This window comes from Pseudophryne corroboree, chromosome 2 (genome assembly GCF_028390025.1).
Source record: "Pseudophryne corroboree isolate aPseCor3 chromosome 2, aPseCor3.hap2, whole genome shotgun sequence".
NCBI lineage: Eukaryota > Metazoa > Chordata > Amphibia > Anura > Myobatrachidae > Pseudophryne > Pseudophryne corroboree.
Window position 1 is genome coordinate 348,368,537 of NC_086445.1, and position 23,407 is coordinate 348,391,943.

The window sequence follows — 23,407 nt, forward strand, 5'->3', positions numbered from 1 at the left end:
TGCAGATCTGTGTACCAATGCCTTTTGGGCAAAGCCGGAGCTATTAGTATCACGGCACCTTTCCCTTGCTTTATATTTCTCACCACCCTGGGTAATAGGGTGATGGGAGGGAACACATAAGCCAGATGAAAGTCCCATCTCAGCGACAGGGCATCCACAAAGATTGCTCTGGGATCCTTTGTTCTTGACCCGTATGCGAGAACTTTGTTGTTCAGATGGGACGCCATGAGATCTACCTCTGGCAACCCCCACTTGTCTACTAGAGTCTGGAAGACCTCCGGGTGTAGAGCCCATTCGCTTGCCTGAATGGCATGTCAACTGAGAAAGTCCACTTCCCAGTTTAGGACTCCCGGAACAAACACTGCGGACAAGGCTGGATGATGAAGTTCTGCTCACTTTAGTATGTGACTTACCTCCTTCATCGCTTTTCAGCTGCGAGTTCCTCCCTGATGGTTGAGGTACGCTACTGCCATCGCATTGTCCGAGCGGATATGGACTGGTTTTCCCCAATGAATGTCCTTTGCCTGAATCAGTGCCATGTATATGGCCCGAAGTTCCAATATATTTATTGGCAGGCAACCTTCCTCCATGGTCCATTGCCGCTGGAAACACAACCTTCCTGACACTGCTCCCCAGACCTGGAGACTGGCATCTGTCGTCAGAATTTCCCAATCTGATATCCAAAAGGGTCTCCCCTTGTCCAGATGGGATGTCTGTAGCCACCAGGCTAATGACCTTCTTACTTCTAGCGTAAGAACCATAGTCTGTGTTTTTATCGTCTGATGCAACCCATTCCATCTGGCTAGAATCAAACGCTGCAGAGGCCTTGAGTGGAATTGTGCATACTCCACCGTGTCGAATGTTGACACCATCAAACCCATCACAAGCATTGCTGCGTGAATGGATACCTTTTTACTGTGTAGCATGTCCTGAATCCTTGACTGATCCTTGGATATCTTGTGCAGAGGTAACATTACTCTCTGAAGACTTGAATCCAGTACAGCCCCCAAGTGAGTCATCAGCTGTGACGGAACCAGAGATGATTTTGCCCAATTTATGAGCCACCCGTGCTTCTGCAGACACGTTATTGTCTGTTGCAGATGACATAGGAGCAATTCCTGCGACTGTGCCAGGATTAAAAGATCGTCGAGGTATGGAAAATTCTTATCCCCTGCTGGTGGAGATAAGCTGCCATTACCACCATAATCTTGGTAAATACTCTGGGGGCTGTGGCTAACCTAAAAGGTAGGGCCTGGAACTGAAAATGCTGTTGGAGGATAGCGAACCTGAGATAGCACTGATGGGACAGTGCTATAGGAATATGTAGGTAAGCATCCTGTATATCCAGGGAAACCATATAATCCCCTGGCTCCATGGCCAAAATTATGGAACGTAAAGTCTCCATGTGAAACCCAAATGTATTTGTTCAGCACTTTGAGATTGAGAATGGTCTGAAATGACCCATTTGGCTTCTGAACTAAAAACAGGCTGGAGTAAAATCCCTGTCCTCGTTGTGCATGAGGAACTGAAATGACTACTCCTGACTGAAGCAACTTCTGAACTGCCTCTTGCAAAGCCCTGGCCTTCGTCTCTACCCGAGACGGGCTGGTAAAAAAAAGCCTTCGAGGAGGGTGCTTCTTGAAGGCAAAAGCATAACCTAGAGATACCGCTTCCTGCACCCAGGCATCTGTTGTAGACTGCTGCTAGATCTGAGCAAACTGAAGAAGTGGGATCCCCCAGGTGGAGGCCCGCACCATCAGGCTCATGGCTTATCTGTTTTACCAACTGGTCCTCTGGTAGCCCAATGCTTTTTAGTCTTACCAGACTTGTTGTATTGGGACTGCCTGCTACCACTTTTACCTTTAGCATTTCCTTATCCGAAAGGGCCGAAAAGCTGGAACTTTACGTTTGAAATTTTATGTGGAAGGAAACTACTTTCTTGGAGTCTGCTTCTGACTCCAAAATATTTGTCAATTCTTTACCAAAAAATAAGATTTTACTCACTGGTAAATCTATTTCTCGTAGTCCGTAGTGGATGCTGGGAACTCTGTAAGGACCATGGGGAATAGCGGCTCCGCAGGAGACTGGGCACAACTAAAGAAAGCTTTAGGACTACCTGGTGTGCACTGGCTCCTCCCTCTATGACCCTCCTCCAGACCTCAGTTAGGATACTGTGCCCGGAAGAGCTGACACAATAAGGAAGGATTTTGAATCCCGGGTAAGACTCATACCAGCCACACCAATTACACCGTATAACTCGTGATACTATACCCAGTTAACAGTATGAAATATAACTGAGCCTCTCAACAGATGGCTCAACAATAACCCTTTAGTTAACAATAACTATATACAAGTATTGCAGACAATCCGCACTTGGGACGGGCGTCCAGCATCCACTACGAGAAATAGATTTACCGGTGATTAAAATCTTATTTTCTCTGACGTCCTAGTGGATGCTGGGAACTCCGTAAGGACCATGGGGATTATACCAAAGCTCCCAAACGGGCGGGAGAGTGCGGATGACTCTGCAGCACCGAATGAGCGAACTCTAGGCCCTCCTCAGCCAGGGTATCAAACTTGTAGAATTTAGCAAACGTGTTTGACCCCGACCAAGTAGCTGCTCGGCAAAGTTGTAAAGCCGAGACCCCTCGGGCAGCCGCCCAAGAAGAGCCCACCTTCCTCGTGGAATGGGCTTTCACAGATTTAGGATGCGGCAGTCCAGCCGCAGAATGTGCAAGCTGAATCGTGCTACAGATCCAGCGAGCAATAGTCTGCTTTGAAGCAGGTGCACCCAACTTGTTGGGCGCATGCAGGATAAATAGCGAGTCAGTCTTTCTGACTCCAGCTGTCCTGGAAACATAGATTTTTAGGGCCCGGACTGCGTCCAGCAACTTGGAGTCCTCCAAGTCACGAGTAGCCGCAGGCACCACAATAGGCTGGTTCAAATGAAACGCTGAAACCACCTTTGGGAGAAATTGGGGAAAAGTCCTCAATTCCGCCCTATCCATATGGAAAATCAGATAAGGGCTTTTACATGACAAAGCCGCCAATTCTGACACACGCCTGGCCGTAGCCAACAGCATGACCACTTTCCACGTGAGATATTTTAGTTCCACGGTTTTAAGTGGTTCAAACAAATGCGACTTTAGGAAATCCAACACCACGTTGAGATCCCAAGGTGCCACTGGGGGCACAAAAGGGGGCTGAATATGCAGCACTCCCTTAACAAATGTCTGAACTTCAGGTAGTGAAGCCAGTTCTTTTTGGAAGAAAATCGATAGAGCCGAAATCTGGACCTTAATGGAACCCAATTTTAGGCCCATAGTCACCCCTGACTGTAGGAAGTGCAGAAATCGACCTAGCTGAAATTCCTCCGTTGGGGCCTTCCTGGCCTCACACCACGCAACATATTTCCGCCATATGCGGTGATAATGGTTTGCGGTCACTTCTTTCCTAGCTTTAATTAGCGTAGGGATAACTTCCTCCGGAATGCCCTTTTCCTTCAGGATCCGGCGTTCAACCGCCATGCCGTCAAACGCAGCCGCGGTAAGTCTTGGAACAGACAGGGCCCCTGCTGCAGCAGGTCCTGTCTGAGCGGCAGAGGCCATGGGTCCTCTGAGATCATTTCTTGAAGTTCCGGGTACCAAGCTCTTCTTGGCCAATCCGGAACAATGAGTATAGTTCTTACTCCTCTCCTTCTTATTATTCTCAGTACCTTGGGTATGAGAGGCAGAGGAGGGAACACATACACCGACAGGTACACCCACGGTGTTACCAGAGCGTCCACAGCTATCGCCTGAGGGTCCCTTGACCTGGCGCAATATCTTTTTAGCTTTTTGTTGAGGCGGGACGCCATCATGTCCACAAGTGGCCATTCCCAATGTTGTACAATCATTTGGAAGACTTCTGGATGAAGTCCCCACTCTCCCGGGTGGAGGTCGTGTCTGCTGAGAAAGTCTGCTTCCCAGTTGTCCACTCCGGGAATGAACACTGCTGACAGTGCTAACACATGATTTTCCGCCCATCGGAGAATCCTTGTGGCTTCTGCCATCGCCATCCTGCTTCTTGTGCCGCCCTGTCGATTTACATGAGCGACCGCCGTGATGTTGTCTGACTGGATCAGCACCGGCTGGTGTTGAAGCAGGGGTCTTGCCTGACTTAGGGCATTGTAAATGGCCCTTAGTTCCAGAATATTTATGTGTAGGGAAGTCTCCTGACTTGTCCATAGTCCCTGGAAGTTTCTTCCCTGTGTGACTGCCCCCCAACCTCGAAGGCTGGCATCCGTGGTCACCAGGACCCAGTCCTGTATGCCGAATCTGCGGCCCTCTAGAAGATGAGCACTCTGCAGCCACCACAACAGCGACACCCTGGTCCTTGGAGACAGGGTTATCAGCCAATGCATCTGAAGATGCGATCCGGACCACTTGTCCAACAGATCCCACTGAAAGATCCTTGCATGGAACCTTCCGAATGGAATTGCTTCGTAAGAAGCCACCATCTTTCCCAGGACTCGTGTGCAGTGGTGCACCGACACCTGTTTTGGTTTTAGGAGGTCTCTGACTAGAGATGACAACTCCTTGGCCTTCTCCTCCGGGAGAAACACTTTTTTCTGTTCTGTGTCGAGAACCATCCCCAGGAACAGTAGACGCGTTGTAGGAACCAGCTGCGACTTCGGAATGTTCAGGATCCAGCCGTGCTGTTGTAGAACTGCCCGAGCTAGTGCTACTCCGATCAACAACTGTTCCCTGGACCTCGCCTTTATAAGGAGATCGTCCAAGTACGGGATAATTATAACTCCCTTTTTTCGAAGGAGTATCATCATCTCTGCCATTACCTTGGTAAATACCCTCGGTGCCGTGGACAGACCAAACGGCAACGTCTGGAATTGGTAATGACAGTACTGTACCACAAATCTGAGGTACTCCTGGTGAGGGGGGTAAATGGGGACATGCAGGTAAGCATCCTTGATGTCCAGTGATACCATGAAATCCCCTTCGTCCAGGCTTGCAATAACCGCCCTGAGCGATTCCATTTTGAACTTGAACCTTCGTATATAAGTGTTCAAGGATTTCAAATTTAAGATGGGTCTCACCGAACCGTCCGGTTTCGGTACCACAAACATTGTGGAATAGTAACCCCGTCCCTGTTGAAGGAGGGGTACCTTGACTATCACCTGCTGCGAATACAGCTTGTGAATTGCCTCCAGCACTGCCTCCCTGTCCGAGGGAGCCGTCGGCAAGGCAGATTTGAGGAAACGGCGAGGGGGAGACGTCTCGAATTCCAGCTTGTACCCCTGAGATACTACCTGTAGAATCCAGGGATCCACCCGTGAGCGAGCCCACTGGTCGCTGAAGTTCTGATGGGCCCCCACCGTACCTGGCTCCGCCTGTGGAGCCCCAGCGTCATGCGGTGGACTTAGAGGAAGCGGGGGAGGACTTTTGTTCCTGGGAACTGGCTGTATGCTGCAGCTTTTTCCCCCTACCTCTGCCTCTGGGCAGAAAGGACGCGCCTTTAACCCGCTTACCTTTCTGGGGCCGAAAGGACTGTACCTGATAATACGGTGCTTTCTTTGGCTGTGAGGGAACATGGGGTAAAAATGCTGATTTCCCAGCTGTAGCTGTGGAAACGAGGTCCGAGAGACCATCCCCAAACAACTCCTCACCCTTGTAAGGCAAAACTTCCATGTGCCTTTTAGAATCAGCATCACCTGTCCACTGCCGAGTCCACAATCCTCTCCTGGCAGAAATGGACATTGCGTTTATTTTAGATGCCAGCCGGCAAATATCCCCCTGTGCATCTCTTATGTATAAGACTGCGTCTTTAATGTGCTCTACGGTTAGCAATATAGAGTCCCTGTCTAAGGTATCAATGTTTTCTGACAGGGAATCTGACCACGCAGCTGCAGCACTGCACATCCATGCAGAAGCAATAGCTGGTCTCAGTATAATGCCTGAGTGTGTATATACAGACTTCAGGATAGCCTCCTGCTTTCTATCTGCAGGTTCCTTTGAGGCGGCCGTGTCCGGAGACGGTAGTGCCACCTTCTTTGACAGACGTGTGGGCGCTTTATCCACCCTAGGGGATGTCTCCCAACGTGACCTGTCCTCTGGCGGGAAAGGGTACGCCATTAGTAACTTTTTAGAAATTACCAGTTTCTTATCGGGGGAAGCCCACGCTTCTTCACACACTTCATTTAATTCATCAGAAGGGGGAAAAACCACTGGTAGTTTTTTCTCCCCAAACATAATACCCTTTTTTGTGGTACCTGGGGTAATATCAGAAATATGCAACACATTTTTCATTGCCGTAATCATGTAACGGGTGGCTCTATTGGAATGTACACTAGTCTCATCATCGTCGACACTGGAGTCGATAACCGTGTCGACATCTGTGTCTGCCATCTGAGGTAGCGGGCGTTTTAGAGCCCCTGATGGCTTTTGAGACGTCTGGGCAGGCACGTGCTGAGAAGCCGGCTGTCCCACATCTGCTATGTCGTCAAACCTTTTATGTAAGGAGTTGACACTGTCGCGTAATTCCTTCCACATAACCATCCACTCAGGTGTCGACCCCGCAGGGGGTGACATCACATTTATCGGCACCTGCTCCGCCTCCACATAAGCCTCCTCATCAAACATGTCGACACAGCCGTACCGACACACCGCACACACACAGGGAATGCTCTGACTGAGGACAGGACCCCACAAAGTCCTTTGGGGAGACAGAGAGAGAGTATGCCAGCACACACCAGAGCGCTATATATATAGGGATTCACACTACCCACAGTGATTTTTCCCCTATAGCTGCTGATATTACACAGATTGCGCCTAAATTTAGTGCCCCCCCTCTCTTTTTTACCCTATGTAGTCTGGAAACTGCAGGGGAGAGCCTGGGGAGCGTCCTTCCAGCGGAGCTGTGAGGAAAAATGGCGCCAGTGTGCTGAGGGAGATAGCCCCGCCCCTTTTCCGGCGGACTTCTCCCGCTTTTTTATGGAATATATGGCAGGGGATTTTACACATATATAGTCTTAATGACTATATTATGTGTTATTTTGCCAGTAAGGTACTCTTATTGCAGCCCCAGGGCGCCCCCCCCCCCCCCCAGTGCCCTCCACCCATCAGTGACCGGAGTGTGTGGTGTGCATGGGGAGCAATGGCGCACAGCTGCAGTGCTGTGCGCTACCTAAAAGAAGACCGAAGTCTTCTGCCGCCGATTTTCAGGAACATCTTCTTGCTTCTGGCTTTGCAAGGGGGACGGCGGCGAGGCTCCGGGACCGGACGACCGAGGCTGGGCCTGTGTTCGATCCCTCTGGAGCTAATGGTGTCCAGTAGCCTAAGAAGCCCAAGCTAGCTGCAAGCAGGTAGGTCCGCTTCTCTCCCCTAAGTCCCTCGTAGCAGTGAGTCTGTTGCCAGCAGATCTCACTGAAAATAAAAAACCTAAATATAACTTTCTTTTCTAAGAGCTCAGGAGAGCCCGTAGTGTGCATCCAGCTCGGCCGGGCACAAAATTCTAACTGAGGTCTGGAGGAGGGTCATAGAGGGAGGAGCCAGTGCACACCAGGTAGTCCTAAAGCTTTCTTTAGTTGTGCCCAGTCTCCTGCGGAGCCGCTATTCCCCATGGTCCTTACGGAGTTCCCAGCATCCACTAGGACGTCAGAGAAAGAATATTTCCAGAAAAGGGCAAAGATTCCAAAACCTTCTTAGATTCTGTATCAGCTTTCCACGTACGTAGCCAAACTGCTCTACGAGCAGCTATTGTTGAAGCTGATGCCCTGGAGGCAATAGTACCCATATCCAATGCTGGTTCTTCCAAGAACATTGCAGCCTGTTTTACATGTGCTATATGGGATTTTTGCTCTCTATATGCTATTGAAAAATCCCCCTCCAATGCATCAGCCCAGGTAGCCACTGCCTTTGCCATCCAAGCTGAAGCCATGGCTGGCCTTATGACTGCCCCAGACAGGGAAAAAATTGTTTTTAGAAAACCATCCACTCTCCTATCCGTGACATCATTTAATGATGTTGAAGGCAAAGGTAATATAGATTTTCGTACTAATCAAATCACATGCTTAGTTTAGGAGCCACCTCCCGTTTTAAACAATCCCCAGCTGGAAGAGGATAATTGGAATTCCATTTCTTAGGAATTCTAAACTTCTTATTAGGCATAGGCCAAGCCTCTTCCATGATTTCCGTCAGCTGATCTGACGCTGGAAACTCAGTCTTAACTGTTTTGGGACGTTTAAACACAGGTGCCTTGATTTTTAACACAGGCTCTGCTGAATCCTCTAAGGATAGAATGGCTTTCATTGCTTTAATTAACTCAGCTGTATCAACTGAGCTGAGACCTTCCTCCTCCTCTTCGTATGCTGAAGTAGAATTAATTGAGCTTTCATCTTCCAATGAATCCTCATTTGAACCATGTGTAGCCTATGAGGATGAAGATTTACTTACCACCGGCTTATCAGCCTGTTTCTTTTGAGAGGCAGCTTCTGGAAGTGATACACCACAGGTGGGAAGCTGCATGTAAGGGTTAATCATGTAACCTAACCCCGGTACAGACGTTGGAGGAAGTATCCTTCCAGCTATACTAGATAAAGTATGTGCAAACATCACCCAAGGTGGATCAACCTGCACCTGAAACAATTTGCACACAAACCATCCTGAACCAGATCCTGAGAGGATAACACAGCTTTGCAAGACAAACATGATATGAGTGTTGGTGTTGCTGTGAGTGTATCTTCCTCACCTTTGCCGCTCTTAGACATGATAAATAATCAACACTTCCACAGTGTTCTACACAATTTGTGACTGTAATCACTTTAAGAATTTTAAAATGACATACAATCCGACCCTACCCATGCACCAGCATTGAGGATCGGAATAGAACAAAACTGACAGAATATAGTAAAGTCAGCAATCACACTAGCAGTCAGTCACATGTTATACATTAGTATAATAAGCAATTTGAGCACATTAACTACATTTCAAGTATGTAGGAGAACATATTACTGAATAATGTTTAAACAGATCTACCGTATTCAGACGCACTGCGAAAGAAACAGTAAATGTACAGACTCATACGCAATAGGCACTTATCTAACTATTCATACTCAAAAAGGTAGAGACTTAGTGCTGTATTACCCGTACTCAGTAGAGTGGGATACAGGGAGACTCACCTCGCTTCCAGGATTGATCAATACGTTAGCGAACGCTGAGTCCATCCAGACGCTACTAGTGTACACTGCCGCTCCATGGACCTATAGTGAACACAAACGCTCAGTGAACACAGACGCACCAGTCACACAGCTGCCTATGCTGTGACTGGGTCCCCTTCGTGTACAGCATCTGAGACGGAAGCGGGAAACACTTCATGGCGGGAGACTCGGAGGAAACTGGTCATGAACCGAGGGGAGGGGTGACCAGGAAAGCATCTGACTCCCCACTGCTGACAACCCTAGTGATCGCGGCCTCATACTATTCCTGGAGCCTATGATCCCTAAGGCCTAACGCTGGTGCACCCGAGGTGGCAGCCGCGTCTGCGACTGTTTGGTAGTCTCCTCCCAAAACAGTGCGGCTGTATCCGTAATCCCCTTCTAAGCGGAACCGATGCCTTAGCTTCTCCCCGTGCTCCGGCCACAACCTGGTAACGTCTGCTGGACCTGCTAGTTTATCTGACACAGACGCCCGCCGAAACAGCGCTGTACTCGTGGGTAAGCGTTGTCGCGACCCAGTGGAGAGTTGTTGGAGCGACTCTTTCTAAGGTATGTATAAGACGCTGTTTAGAAAGATTGCTCAGAAAAATAGCAAGACTATAAAAATTAAATAAGAAAGCTTAGGGATGGTAAAAACCAGCAGCCCTCTGACCATGGTCCGGCTCCTGCCGCACCAAACAAAAAACTGATTTGCTTGAGCCAGGAGGCGGGGATATATGGACGGGCCCGTTGCATGCTGGCAGGCCGGATGGCTTTGACCGACTGGTGCAAATCCAGTGTCGCTTCATTATATCCCATTGCTATCCTGTGGATAATCTGTGGACCCTGCCGGAGAAATGCTGGATTCAAGAACCATGCCGTCAAAGCCAGACGATTTAATCGTGGTAGTGACAAGGACCCTGTAGAAGTAGATCGGGTCGCAGAGGCAGACGGAATGGTTCCCTGGTTACCATGCTGCAGAGAAGAGAGTACCACGGACGACGAGACTAGTCTGGTGCTACCAGAATGACTGAGAGACCCCCTCTCCGAATGCGTTGAAGTAGGCGCGGTATCAGGGGAAATTGCGGAACACGTATCCTAGTTGAAATTGCCACGGTGCTGTCAATGCATCGATCAGCGTTGCTTGACGATCCTGAGTTTGCGAACCGTGCTGAGGTAGCTTTCGGTTGAGACGAGACGCCATGAGGTCGATGTCGGGTGTTCCCCACAGAGACACGATGGTCAGAAAGACCTCTTGATGAAGTTCCCATTCTCCCGGATGTATCGTGTGACGGCTTAAATCTGCTTCCCAGTTGTCCACGCCTGGAATGTGAACTGCGGAGATGGTCGGAATCCACCGTTCTGCCCACTGGAGAATATGGGCGACCTTTTTCATGGCTCTCCAGCTGCGAGTCCCGCCTTGTTTGTTTATGTAAGCCACCGCCGTGGTGTTGTCTGACTGAATGCGTACCGGATGACCCTGAACCTGAATCAGAACATAACGAATTGCTCTCAACTCCAAAATGTTGATTGGTAACTTCGATTCTTGACCATTCCAGAGTCCCTGGAAGTGTTGAGATTGAAACTGCATGGAATCTGGCATACGGTACTGCTTTGAAGGTCGCCCGCATCTTGCCCAACACCTGCATACATCGGAGAACTGAGACCCTCGGCAAGTGTAACAGGGATCAGACTCTGGATTGCAGATCCTGAAGTTTGTCTTGAGGCAGGAAAACCTTCTGACGTCTCGTGACGAATAATAGACCGAGAAAAACCATCTCTTGAGAGGGGATCAAGGAAGATTTCCGGAAATTCACAATCCATCCGAATGATTGTAGAGCAGGGGTGGCCAACCCGCGGCTCTCGAGCCACATGCGGCTCTTTCATCCGCCGCATGCGGCTCGGCTGGCTCCTGGCCACCTCTGCCCCCAATACCCAGACACACGCACGCCTCTCCGGCAGCGGTGTCTCGCTTCAATTCGGCGCGTCGGCCCGCGTGCCAATCAGTGTTCGCAGACCGGCAGCTAAGGCTCCTGATTGGCTGCCGGACTGCTAGCTTAGATTGGCTCACGGACCGGCGCATAATTCAAGAGAGACACCGCCGCTGGAGAGAAGCAGCAGTAGCGCGGTGAGCGGAGGGAAGCGGAACGGGGGGAGGGGGGTCTGGTGAGCACTGTGGGGACATGCGTGTCTGTACTGGGGGCATAGCAGGCACTGGGGGTGCATATCTGGCACTGGGGCATAGCAGGCTCTGGGGGCATAGCAGGCACTGGGGGCATAGCAGGCACTGGGGGCATAGCAGGCACTGTGGGGACATGGGTATCTGCACTGGGGGCATAGCTGGCACTGTGGGTGCATATCTGGCACTGGGGACATATCTGCCACTGGGGGCATAGCAGGCACTGTGGGGACATGGGTATCTGCACTGGGGGCATAGCAGGCACTGTGGGGACATGGGTATCTGCACTGGGGGCATAGCAGGCACTAGGGGCATATCTAGCACTGGGGGCATAGCAGGCACTGTGGGGACATGTGTATCTGCACTGGGGGCATATCTAGCACTGGTGGCATAGCAGGCACTGGGGGCATATCTGGCACTGGGGGCATAGCAGGCACTGGGAGCAACGCAAGCATTGTGGGGACATGGGTATCTGCACTGGGGGCATAGCAGGCACTGGGGGCATAGCAGGCACTGTGGGGACATGTGTATCTGCACTGGGGGCATATCTGGCACTGGGGGCATAGCAGGCACTGGGGGCATAGCAGGCACTGGGGGCATAGCAGGCACTGGGGGCATAGCAGGCACTGTGGGGACATGGGTATCTGCACTGGGTGCATATCTGGCACTGGGGGCATAGCAGGCACTGGGGGCATAGCAGGCACTGTGGGGCATAGCAGGCACTGTGGGGCATAGCAGGCACTGTGGGGCATAGCAGGCACTGTGGGGCATAGCAGGCACTGTGGGGACATGGGTATCTGCACTGGGGACATAGCAGGCACTGGGAGCATATCTGGCACTAGGGGTATATCTAGCACTGGGGCATAGCAGGCACTGTGGGGACATGTGTATCTGCACTGGGGGCATATCTAGCACTGGTGGCATAGCAGGCACTGGGGGCATATCTAGCACTGGTAGCATAGCAGGCATTGTGGGGACATGGGTATCTGCACTGGGGGCATAGCAGGCACTGGGGGGACATGTGTATTTGCACTGTGGGCATATCTGGCACTGGGGGCATAGCAGGCACTGGGGGCATAGCAGGCACTGGGGGCATAGCAGGCACTGGAAGCATAGCAGGCACTGTGGGGCATAGCAGGCACTGGAAGCATAGCAGGCACTGTGGGGCATAGCAGGCACTGTGGGGCATAGCAGGCACTGTGGGGCATAGCAGGCACTGTGGGGACATGTGTATCTGCACTGGGGGCATATCTGGCACTAGAGGTATATCTGGCACTGGGGGCATAGCAGGCACTGTGGGGACATGTGTATCTGCACTGGGGGCATATCTAGCACTGGTGGCATAGCAGGCGCTGGGGGCGCAGCAGGCACTGGGAGCATAGCAGGCATTGTGGGGACATGGGTATCTGCACTGGGGGCATAGCAGGCACTGGGGGGACATGTGTATCTGCACTGGGGGCATATCTGGCACTGGGGTCGCATAGCAGGCACTGGGGGCATATCTGGCACTGGAAGCATAGCAGGCACTGGGGGCATAGCAGGCACTGTGGGGACATGTGTATCTGGCACTGGGAGCATAGCAGGCACTGGGAGCATAGCAGGCACTGGGGGCACATGTGTATCTGGCACTGGGGGCATATCTGGCACTGGTGGCATAGCAGGCACTGTGGGGACATGTGAATCTGGCACTGGGGGCATATCTAGCACTGGGGGCATAGCAGGCACTGTGGGGACATGTGTATCCGCACTGGGGGCATATCTAGCACTGGTGGCATAGCAGGCACTGGGGGCATATCTAGCACTGGGGGCATATCTGGCACTGGGGGCATAGCAGGCATTGTGGGGACATGGGTATCTGCACTGGGGGCATAGCAGGCACTGGGGGCATAGCAGGCACTGTGGGGACATGTGTATCTGCACTGGGGGCATATCTGGCACTGGGGCATAGCAGGCACTGGGGGCATATCTGGCACTGGGGGCATATCTGGCACTGTGGGGACATGGGTATCTGCACTGGGTGCATATCTGGCACTGGAGCATAGCAGGCACTGGGGGCATAGCAGGCACTGGGGGCATAGCAGGCACTGGGGGCATAGCAGGCACTGGGGGCATAGCAGGCACTGGGGGCATAGCAGGCACTGGGGGGACATGGGTATCTGGACTGGGGGCATAGCAGGCACTGTGGGGACATGTGTATCTGCACTGGGGGCATATCTAGCACTGGTAGCATAGCAGGCACTGGGGGCATATCTAGCACTGGGGGCATAGCAGGCACTGTGGGGACATGTGTAGCAGGCACTGGGGGCATATCTGGCACTGGGGGCATAGCAGGCACTGGGGGCATAGCAGGCATTGTGGGGACATGTGTATCTGCACTGGGGGCATATCTGGCACTGGGGCATAGCAGGCACTGGGGGCATAGCAGGCACTGGGGGCATAGCAGGCACTGGAAGCATAGCAGGCACTGGAAGCATAGCAGGCACTGTGGGGACATGTGTATCTGCACTGGGTGCATATCTGGCACTGGGGGCATAGCAGGCACTGGGGGCATATCAGGCACTGGGGGCATAGCAGGCACTGGGGGCATAGCAGGCACTGGGGGCATAGCAGGCACTGGGGGCATAGCAGGCACTGGGGGCATAGCAGGCACTGGGGGCATAGCAGGCACTGGGGGCATAGCAGGCACTGTGGGGACATGTGTATCTGCACTGGGGGCATATCTGGCACTGGGGGCATAGCAGGCACTGGGAGCATATATGGCACTGGGACATAGCAGGCACTGGGAGCATAGCAGGCACTGGGAGCACATGTGTATCTGGCACTGGTGGCATAGCAGACACTGTGGGGACATGTGTATCTGGCACTGGGGGCATATCTGGCACTGGGGGCATAGCAGGCACTGTGGGGACATGTGTATCTGCACTGGGGGCATAGCAGGCACTGGGGGCATATCTGGCACTGTGGGGTCATGTGTTTCTGGCACTGTGGGGACATGTGTATCTGGCACTGGGGCATATCTGGCACTGGGTGCATAGCAGGCACTGGGAGCATATATGGCACTGGGACATAGCAGGCACTGGGGGCACATGTGTATCTGGCACTGGTGGCATAGCAGGCACTGTGGGGACATGTGTATCTGGCACTGGGGGCATATCTGGCACTGGGGGCATAGCAGGCACTGTGGGGACATGTGTATCTGCACTGGGGGCATAGCAGGCACTGGGGGCATAGCAGGCACTGGGAGCATATATGGCACTGGGACATAGCAGGCACTGGGAGCATAGCAGGCACTGGGAGCACATGTGTATCTGGCACTGGTGGCATAGCAGGCACTGTGGGGACATGTGTATCTGGCACTGGGGGCATATCTGGCACTGGGGGCATAGCAGGCACTGTGGGGACATGTGTATCTGCACTGGGGGCATAGCAGGCACTGTGAGCATAGCAGACACTGGGGGCATATCTGGCACTGTGGGGACATGTGTTTCTGGCACTGTGGGGACATGTGTATCTGGCACTGTGGGGACATGTGTATCTGGCACTGGGTGCATAGCAGGCACTGGGAGCATATATGGCACTGGGACATAGCAGGCACTGGGGGCACGTGTATCTGGCACTGGTGGCATAGCAGGCACTGTGGGGACATGTGTATCTGGCACTGGGGGCATATCTGGCACTGGGGGCATAGCAGGCACTGTGGGGACATGTGTATCTGCACTGGGGGCATAGCAGGCACTGGGGGCATATCTGGCACTGTGGGGACATGTGTTTCTGGCACTGGGGGCACGTGTATCTGGCAATGGGATCATATATGGCACTGGGACATAGCAGGCACTGGGGGCACGTGTATCTGGCACTGGTGGTATAGCAGGCACTGTGGGGACATGTGTATCTGGCACTGGGGGCATATCTGGCACTGGGGGCATATCTGGCACTGGGGGCATAGCAGGCACTGTGGGGACATGTGTATCTGCACTGGGGGCATAGCAGGCACTGTGAGCATAGCAGGCACTGTGAGCATAGCAGGCACTGTGGGGACATGTGTTTCTGGCACTGTGGGGACATGTGTTTCTGGCACTGTGGGGCATAGCTGGCACTGTGGGGACATATGTATCTGGCACTGGGGACATGTGTATCTGGCACTGGGGGCATATATGTATCTGGCACTGTGAGGCACCCATTTTTGGGCGTTATTATATGTATGTGGCACTGTACGAGGGGCATTATATGTATCTGGCACTGTACAACATGACGAAAAACGGGGTTATGATATGAGGTCATACTTCTACAAACGTCATACCGAAAGGTGTGCACAAAAAAATGGGGTGTGGCTTTGTGACAACTACGCCATGCCCTCATATTTGCGATAGTGGCTCTTTGTCTTGACTACAGATTTTTTCTGGCTCTTTGCCTCTGACTGGTTGGCCACCCCTGTTGTAGAGTGTCCATGGTGAGTTGCAGGTGTTGTTGAAGACGTTCCTGTGATGGAGCTTCTCAGCAACAAATCGTCCATGTAAGCAGTAATGTTGACCCCCTGACATCTGAGGATCGCCACTACGTGTCCCAAAACTTTTGTAAATACTCAAGGGGCCATGGATAAACCGAACGGGAAATTGGAAATGCCAAGGACCGATTGCGAACCTCAAAAGATGTTGATGACCTGACTAAATGGGAACATGGAGGTACGCATCCTTTATGTCTATAGATGCCAAATATTCCTCTGGTTCCATAGCAGCGATGATTGAAAGAATGGATTCCATTTTTAATTTCTGGACACAGATACATGGATTCAGGGATTTTAGATTTAAAATGGGTCGAAATGAAATATCCAGTTTGTTTATGAGAAACAGACTTGAGTAAAAGACTTGACCCCGTTGTAGTTTGGGGACTGAAAGAAATACTCCATTTTGTAAAAGTGTGGAGGCTACCTGAATCAGTGCTTGTTGCCTGGAGGGATCGCATGGTAGAGCAGTGATGAAAAAGCGGTCTCGGACAGGTTCCTCGAAATCCAAAATGTAACCTCGGGTTATGACCCCCGTCACCCACCGATCTGGTTGTGACAGGAGCCACACTTCCTTAAACCGTAGTAACCGTGCCCCCACCACCGCGGATCCCTCCGGAGACCTACCTGCGTCATGCGGTAGGCTTGTCGGCAGGCTTGACTACCGGTTTGTGAGGTGCCTGTGATCCTCTACCACAGTACGCACCTCTGCGTGGAAATCTTGAAAAGGCTCGAAAGCTTGAAAAGGCTCAAAAGGACTGGAAGCTGCCCCTGCCTTGAGTACGAAAGGACCAAAATTTTGTTGGTTTCGGCTTTTGAGGAGCATCTGGAAGAAACGGGCTCTTGCCACCCATGGTATTAGAGATAATCTTTGTACGTTCCGGACCAAAGAGGAATTCTCCTTCAAATGGAATGGCTGTCAATGTTTGTTTGGAATCAGAGTCAGCATTTCAAACACGAAGCCAGAGTGAACGCCTCGCTGTAACCGCTAGAGCAGAAACACGTGACTGTAGCTAGGCCGAGTCCAACTAGGCTTCACCAACATAGGTGAGAGCCTCAGAAATCTGCTCAGCTAATTGAATAGCCTCCGATGGGTCATCAAACTGTATGCCCGATACCACTTGCGCTAACCAGTCATCTATAGCTTTAAGAACCCAGACACCAGCGAGGACTGGACGCAGAGAAATACCTGATAAGGCAAACATGGATTTAAGAATCGCCTCAATTTTCCTATCCGTTGGATCCTTTAATGTCCCTGATTGTACTGAAGGAATTACTGTAGCCTTCGCCAGGTGAGAAATAGGAGCAAACACCTTTGGAGCCGTTTCCCAGAATTTTTTATCTTCCTCTGCAAAGGGATATAGAAACGGGATGCGGTCAAGATGCCGCCGGCCGGAATCCCGGCGGTCGAAATACCGACGCCGGAATCCCGACCGCCACAATCCCGACCGCCACAATCCCGACATATTCTCCCTCCGTGGGTGTCCACGACACCCATAGAGGGAGAATATAATAGTGTGCCGAGCGTAGCGAGGCACCGTGCCCGCAGCGTGGCGAGCCCTCAAGGGGCTGCGTTCCGCCCGCCACCCCTGTCGGGATTGTGTGGTCGGGATTCCGGCGTCGGTATTTCGACCGCCGGGATTCCGGCCGGCGGCATTTAGTACTGATCCCATAGAAACCTTAATTTTTTAGGAGCCTGAAAGCGTGAATCCGGCTTAAGCCAACGTTTCTTCAAGGTATCAGCAAAATGTGTACATGAAGGAAAGACAGCTACTTGTCTCTTCTGTCGTTTGAAAAAATGCTGTTGAAGTCTCTGCCTCTACCGTATCTTGAAGATTAAGAGTTTGACGTATAGCTTCGATTAATAACCTGACACCTAAATTTGTAGACAATTCCTCTACTTCCCAAGTGGAAGTATCCTCCTACTCAGAATCCAGTTCACCCTCTTCCAAAGGAGTGACTGAATCTAACTCCTGACCAGGAAAGGTGATAGCAGGCCGCGGATGCTGTCTCTTACAAGCCGCTGAGCCCGAAGTAGTCACAATTTTGTTAATAGACTGCGCTATATCCGAAAGACATTTGCCCATATGTCTTGCCCAAGGAGGTTCCTCGACAGATTGACTTGAATCAGTACCTGACTGGGACTGACGCAAATCCGCAGTAGCATCGGCCATGTTCCTGGCCCACAGAGGAATAAGCTGAGCTGTAGATCCACTAGACTGCTCAACAACAGGCGCCCCAGAGAATGCAGTGCAGTGAGAACCACGATCTGTGCTACCCTTAGAAAGTTTGAACCCGCACTGAGAACAGGCAAAATAAACAGCAGAGCCTGCCTTCCCCTTAGCAGATTTGTCTGGCTTATTGACCATACTGCCGTGTTAAAATATCACAAGTGTCCTAAGAAGGAAGCACTCAGTACGGACTACAACTACAAACTGTAACTCCTTACTCCTTCTGTAGATCTAAAACCCCCCTGTATAATGAAAAGGGGGGGGGGGGGACTGGTATATGAACAGATAAACATTAGGTAGCCCGCTATGAAAGTAATACAGTGTACTTGCGGTAAGCTGACCCCCGCCTGAGAGGGTGAGAAGCTGAATCCCCCTGATATGCTGTGTATGTGTGCTCCGGAGCGCAGCATTCCCGGCAGTGCTTCAGCGTGGAGAAAATGGCTCCTGTAGCAGAAGCCCGCCCCAACAGACTGAGGTGGGCGGCGCAGTAACATCCTCTGAGCGGGAGACGAAGGTGGGAAGTCGTGCTTCCCCTTCTGTTTCCGCCGCGGCTGGACGGTCCCCTTCAGGAAGGGGAACTAAGTGCAGACCGGCGCTAGAAGCAGGCGGAAGCAGCGTCCCGCCTGTCTCTCCGTAATAGTGACCGGGGAACTGCCTGACCGCTGCTGTCAGATAGCAGTCAGTGCCCCCCCGCCACGCGCGCTGTATCCATAACCACCAGTCACAGCACGCGCTGCATACACAGAGCCGCGCACCTCTTACAGTCCACATAAACACCAGCTTATGGGGGGAAGAAACTGACAGCCCAACACTGTAATACAGGTTGTGGCTGCCAGCATCTTGCCTGTATTTTTGCCTCCTCGGATTACCAGTCCGGATACAGGGAGCCCCAGTGATCACAGTGTGGTGACTTCCCCAGAGACTGTAGAGAGCAGGGAAAAGCTAACTAACTACTCCCCACTCAAAATATACCTGTCACCTGTAAGGTACTTAGGATATGTTAGTCAGTCAGTCAGGCTGGAGATGGGGGGGGGGGGGGGGGGGGTTGTTTTTATAGGTTCTGGGCCAAAGCTCCCTTCCCACACACTCTAACCCCATCAGTACAGATGCAGCGTCCCCCAGATGAATGAAGGGGAAAGATATATTAAATACTTGTATACCGGCGCTTCTGTTTTGAGATTGGTCATTAAGACATGCTTGATTTGTGCATGCAATCATGTACCATGCTTGAGAATAGGAGCGCTAACATACAAACCTGTTTTTTCCTATCACCATATGAACTGATTACATTGGTAAGAATGTAGAGCACACTTTGAGATGGTCAGGGTGTAACACAAATATACAATAAAACAGGTTTAGAAAATATAACCAATCTCAAGTGGAGCTCCATATAGCTGCGTTTCCAATGGTGGTCCTGTTAGTTTACACTTGCTCTCCATCACCATCCGCACTTACCCATCACTAATAGTTTTCCTGATTGTTAATCTAGGATATATAATTGCTACTCGTTTACAAATTATTACACTTATGTATTTATTATCATATTAAGAAAGTTCAATATTACCTCAGTCAAAGAAGATAGTCTTTCAACATTCAAGAAGACTGCAGTGAGCGGAGACATACCTCTAATCCTCTCTGTGACCAAAAGAAAGTGCAGGTAAGATAAAGTGGAAGAAAGATTCTTAGCTATAATACATGCAGAACACATTACCATACCATTAGCAATGGATGGCACAAGGGGCACCGAGTAAGAACTAGATACCCATGGAATAATGGGATAGAAGGCTGTGTCTTTTTATGCGTATACTAGTAATGTTCTCAGTACCATATCCACGATTAGTCTAGGGACAACCAGGGTCACAAAGCACTGGCCATGAATATAAGGGACAATATTTCATTGACAAATTCTCAGAGATACACCTTGTTCTACCATTATTATATTCTATTTATATGGTGTTACATGGGTTCCTTAGCTGTGTAAATAGCTATAGAACATACTACATACACTACATGGATACAAGGTGAAAAATGTAAACAGATTCAGGTTCACAAATGAACTTAATAATTACCTGCAAATTACGTAGAGATAACAGAAGAATAGAGTTTGCATTCTTAATGGGAAATGTGCCGTTACAGTACATTTAGGGTGGCCAATCCCGGGATCGGCGGGATCCGAGGCCAAAAATGCCGGGATTTGAATCCCGGGATTGGAGCCTCCAATCCCGGGATTCACGGGATTAAACTGCGCATGCGCATTGTGTTTTTCTTGTCCGGGCAGCGCTGCTGAGCACTAGCGCTCGGCTCAGCCTCAGACGCTGCCCGGCCCTGGCTGTGCGTGGCGTGCGCATCTCACACCTTCCCTCCGGTGGCCCGCGGCATCTACTCTTCGGCTGCCTTCCAGCCCGCCTGATCAGTGGAGGAGGCCGGCCCTGGCTGCCCGTCTGTGCGCGGCGTGACGTCAGCGAGGTCACTCTGCGCATCCGCACACCTTCCCTCCGGCGGACCGGGCGCGGCCAGGGTTCCCGGGATTGAAAAAATGCCCCGGGATTGGCCTCCCTAATTGCATTCCAGGACTAAGACCTGAGAGGATTATGGGTTGGGTTAGATTTGCCGGTGGTCAAAAAACCCACTGTGGCATCCCGATGTTTGGAATTCCAACAGGGGAAGGTAAGTATAATTAACACCCCAACACCCACAGCCCAATCCTAACTCTCCCCGGTGGTGCTTAAATTTAATCATCCCCACCGTTCACAGCCTAACCATTCCTGGGGGGTTGCCTAACCCCCACCCTAAACCTAATCACAGCCTAAACCTAACCTCTCCCCTGGCCGGATCCCATGGTAGACCAGAGGAAGAGTTAAGATATTTTTAGTGACTTGTGTCGTCAGGTTGGAACATAACCTGCCATCTATGTGCCCCTGCTGTTGAAGGAGACAATTTCTTTCAGCAATGTTATACATTAAAGTGCACATTACCTGTGAGAACCTGCAAATTCCCTTTGCCAAAAATGTATTTACTGTCAGGTGATTTAGTAGACATTATTAATTTGTCTACCACCGTCCAATTCGGAATGCTCTGTACCAGACTGACAGCCTCAGCAACCTGCAATTCGGCTGGGGAGAAGAAAAACAGTTTATGAAAATGGAAATGAATACAATTAGTAGCAAGAACAAACAGTGAAACAGGTGCTAGTTGTGCAATTTGCAGCCAACATAAAAAGGAAAGTGTTGTACTGTAAGTGTGTAACAAAAAATGTTTTTGACATTAACAATATACAGTAATTACTATTTGCATCACTTTACTACAGTCTATTTTAAATAGTTACCGCTAACTAAATGTTTGAACAACTGGTCACACACTGCAGATACAGGGAAGATATGTATCAGACAGGGCCAGGCTGAGGTTCGCGAGGGCCCCTACCAATAGGATTGTTAATTTGTTGGCAATGTTATTAAAAATAGGATTTTAATTACCTACCGGTAAATCCTTTTCTCGTAGTCCGTAGAGGTTGCTGGGGTTCCATTTAGTACCATGGGGTATAGACGGGTCCCTTGGGAGCCATGTGCACTTTAAGAATTTAATAGTGTGGGCTGGCTCCTCCCTTTATGCCCCTCCTACCAGACTCAGTCTAGAAACTGTGCCCGAGGAGACGGACATACTTCGACAGAAGGAAATACACAGATAGTGGTGAGATTCACACCAGCTCACACCGAAATGAAAAACTATGCTGACCAGTATGCAACATGGAAAAACCATGCTAATCAGCATGCAACATGGAGAAACCATGCAAACCAGCATGCAACTTGAAAAAATCAAGCGAACCAGCATGAAACATGAGGAAACCATGCCAACTGGCATGCAACATGAAAGAAACCATGCTAACCAACCGGAACATGGAGAAACCATGTTAACCAGCATGCAACATGAAGAAAACATGCTAAGCAGCACGCAACATGAAGACACCATGCTAACCAGCAGGAACTAGAAGAAACCATTCTAGTCAGCAGGAAAGAGGAACAGAAACAGCTGAACCAATACTTAACCAAGTAACAACGCAGGAAACGAAGCGCTGGGCATCCACTATGGACTACGAGAAAAGGATTTACCAATAGGTAATTAAAATCCTATTTTCCCTTACGTCCTAGGGGATGCTGAGGTTCCATTTAGTACCATGGGGATGTACCAAAGCTCCCAGTATGGGAGGGAGGGTGCTGAGGCTCCTGCAGAACAGATTGACCAAACTTAAGGTCCTCAGAGGCCAAAGCATCGAACTTGTAGAACTTAGCCAACGTGTTCGACTCTGACCAAGTAACTGCCCGGCAAAGCTGCCAAGCTGAGACACCCCGGGCAGCCGCCCGGAAATAACCCACTCTACGGCTAGAGTGGGCCTCAACAGACTTTGGACACGGCAATCCTGCCGTAAAATAAGCATGCTGGATAGAAAATCCTGATCCAGCGAGAAATCGTCTGCTTAGAAGCAGGACTAGGGAGGCCAATCCCGGGGCATTTTGCAATCCCGGGAATCGGGATTGAAAAATGCTTAATCCCAGGATTCCCGGGATCCCGGGATTGAACCGTGATTCAATTTTTCTCCCACCCAAGCCCCGCCCATTTTAAATTTAGATTAAAAAATAAATAAATAACAAACTCACTACAGGCATGAGCATAGTCTGGCGGCGTCCTCCTCCATTTAAGGTCAAAGAAGGCGGGCTGTAGGGCAGCCACGATGTAGACCATATGCGGCGGTCCGCCGGAGGGAAGGTGTGCGGATGCGCAGAGTGACCTCGCTGACGTCACGCCGCGCACAGACGGGCAGCCAGGGCCGGCCTCCTCCACTGATCAGGCAGGTTGGAAGGCAGCCGAAGAGTAGATGCTGCGGGCCACCGGAGGGAAGGTGTGAGATGTGCACGCCACGCACAGCCAGGGCCGGGCAGCGTCTGAGGCTGAGCCGAGCGCTAGTGCTCAGCAGCGCTGCCCGGACAAGAAAAACACAATGCGCATGCGCAGTTTAATCCCGTGAATCCCAGGATTGGAGGCTCCAATCCCGGGATTCAAATCCCGGCATTTTTGGCCTCAAATACCGGGATCCCGCCGATCCCGGGATTGGCCACCCTAAGCAGAACCACCAACCTCGTTGGGATCATAAAGGACAAACAGAGCGTCCGACTTTTTGTGACGAGAAATTCTCTTCCCATAAATCTTCAAAGCCCTCACATCCAAGGACTTGGAAATAATTGAGGAGTCAGTAGTCACTGGCACCACAATAGATTGGTTGATATGAAAAGCTGACACAACCTTTGGAAGAAATT

The 23,407-nt window shown here is 50.9% G+C and overlaps 1 protein-coding gene across 1 annotated transcript in view; it reads right to left on the reverse strand.

The window, feature by feature from the left end:
* The window catches only part of LOC135019225 (putative GTP-binding protein 6), a 99,964-nt gene that overhangs the window by 49,908 nt on the left and 26,649 nt on the right, over positions 1 to 23,407 (reverse strand). The window contains exons 2-3 of the mRNA XM_063953084.1: positions 21,074 to 21,211; positions 19,663 to 19,733 (exon numbers count right to left, since the gene is read on the reverse strand). Of these exons, the coding sequence (XP_063809154.1) occupies positions 19,663 to 19,733; positions 21,074 to 21,211 (209 nt within the window). The remainder of the gene's footprint in view (positions 1 to 19,662; positions 19,734 to 21,073; positions 21,212 to 23,407) is intronic.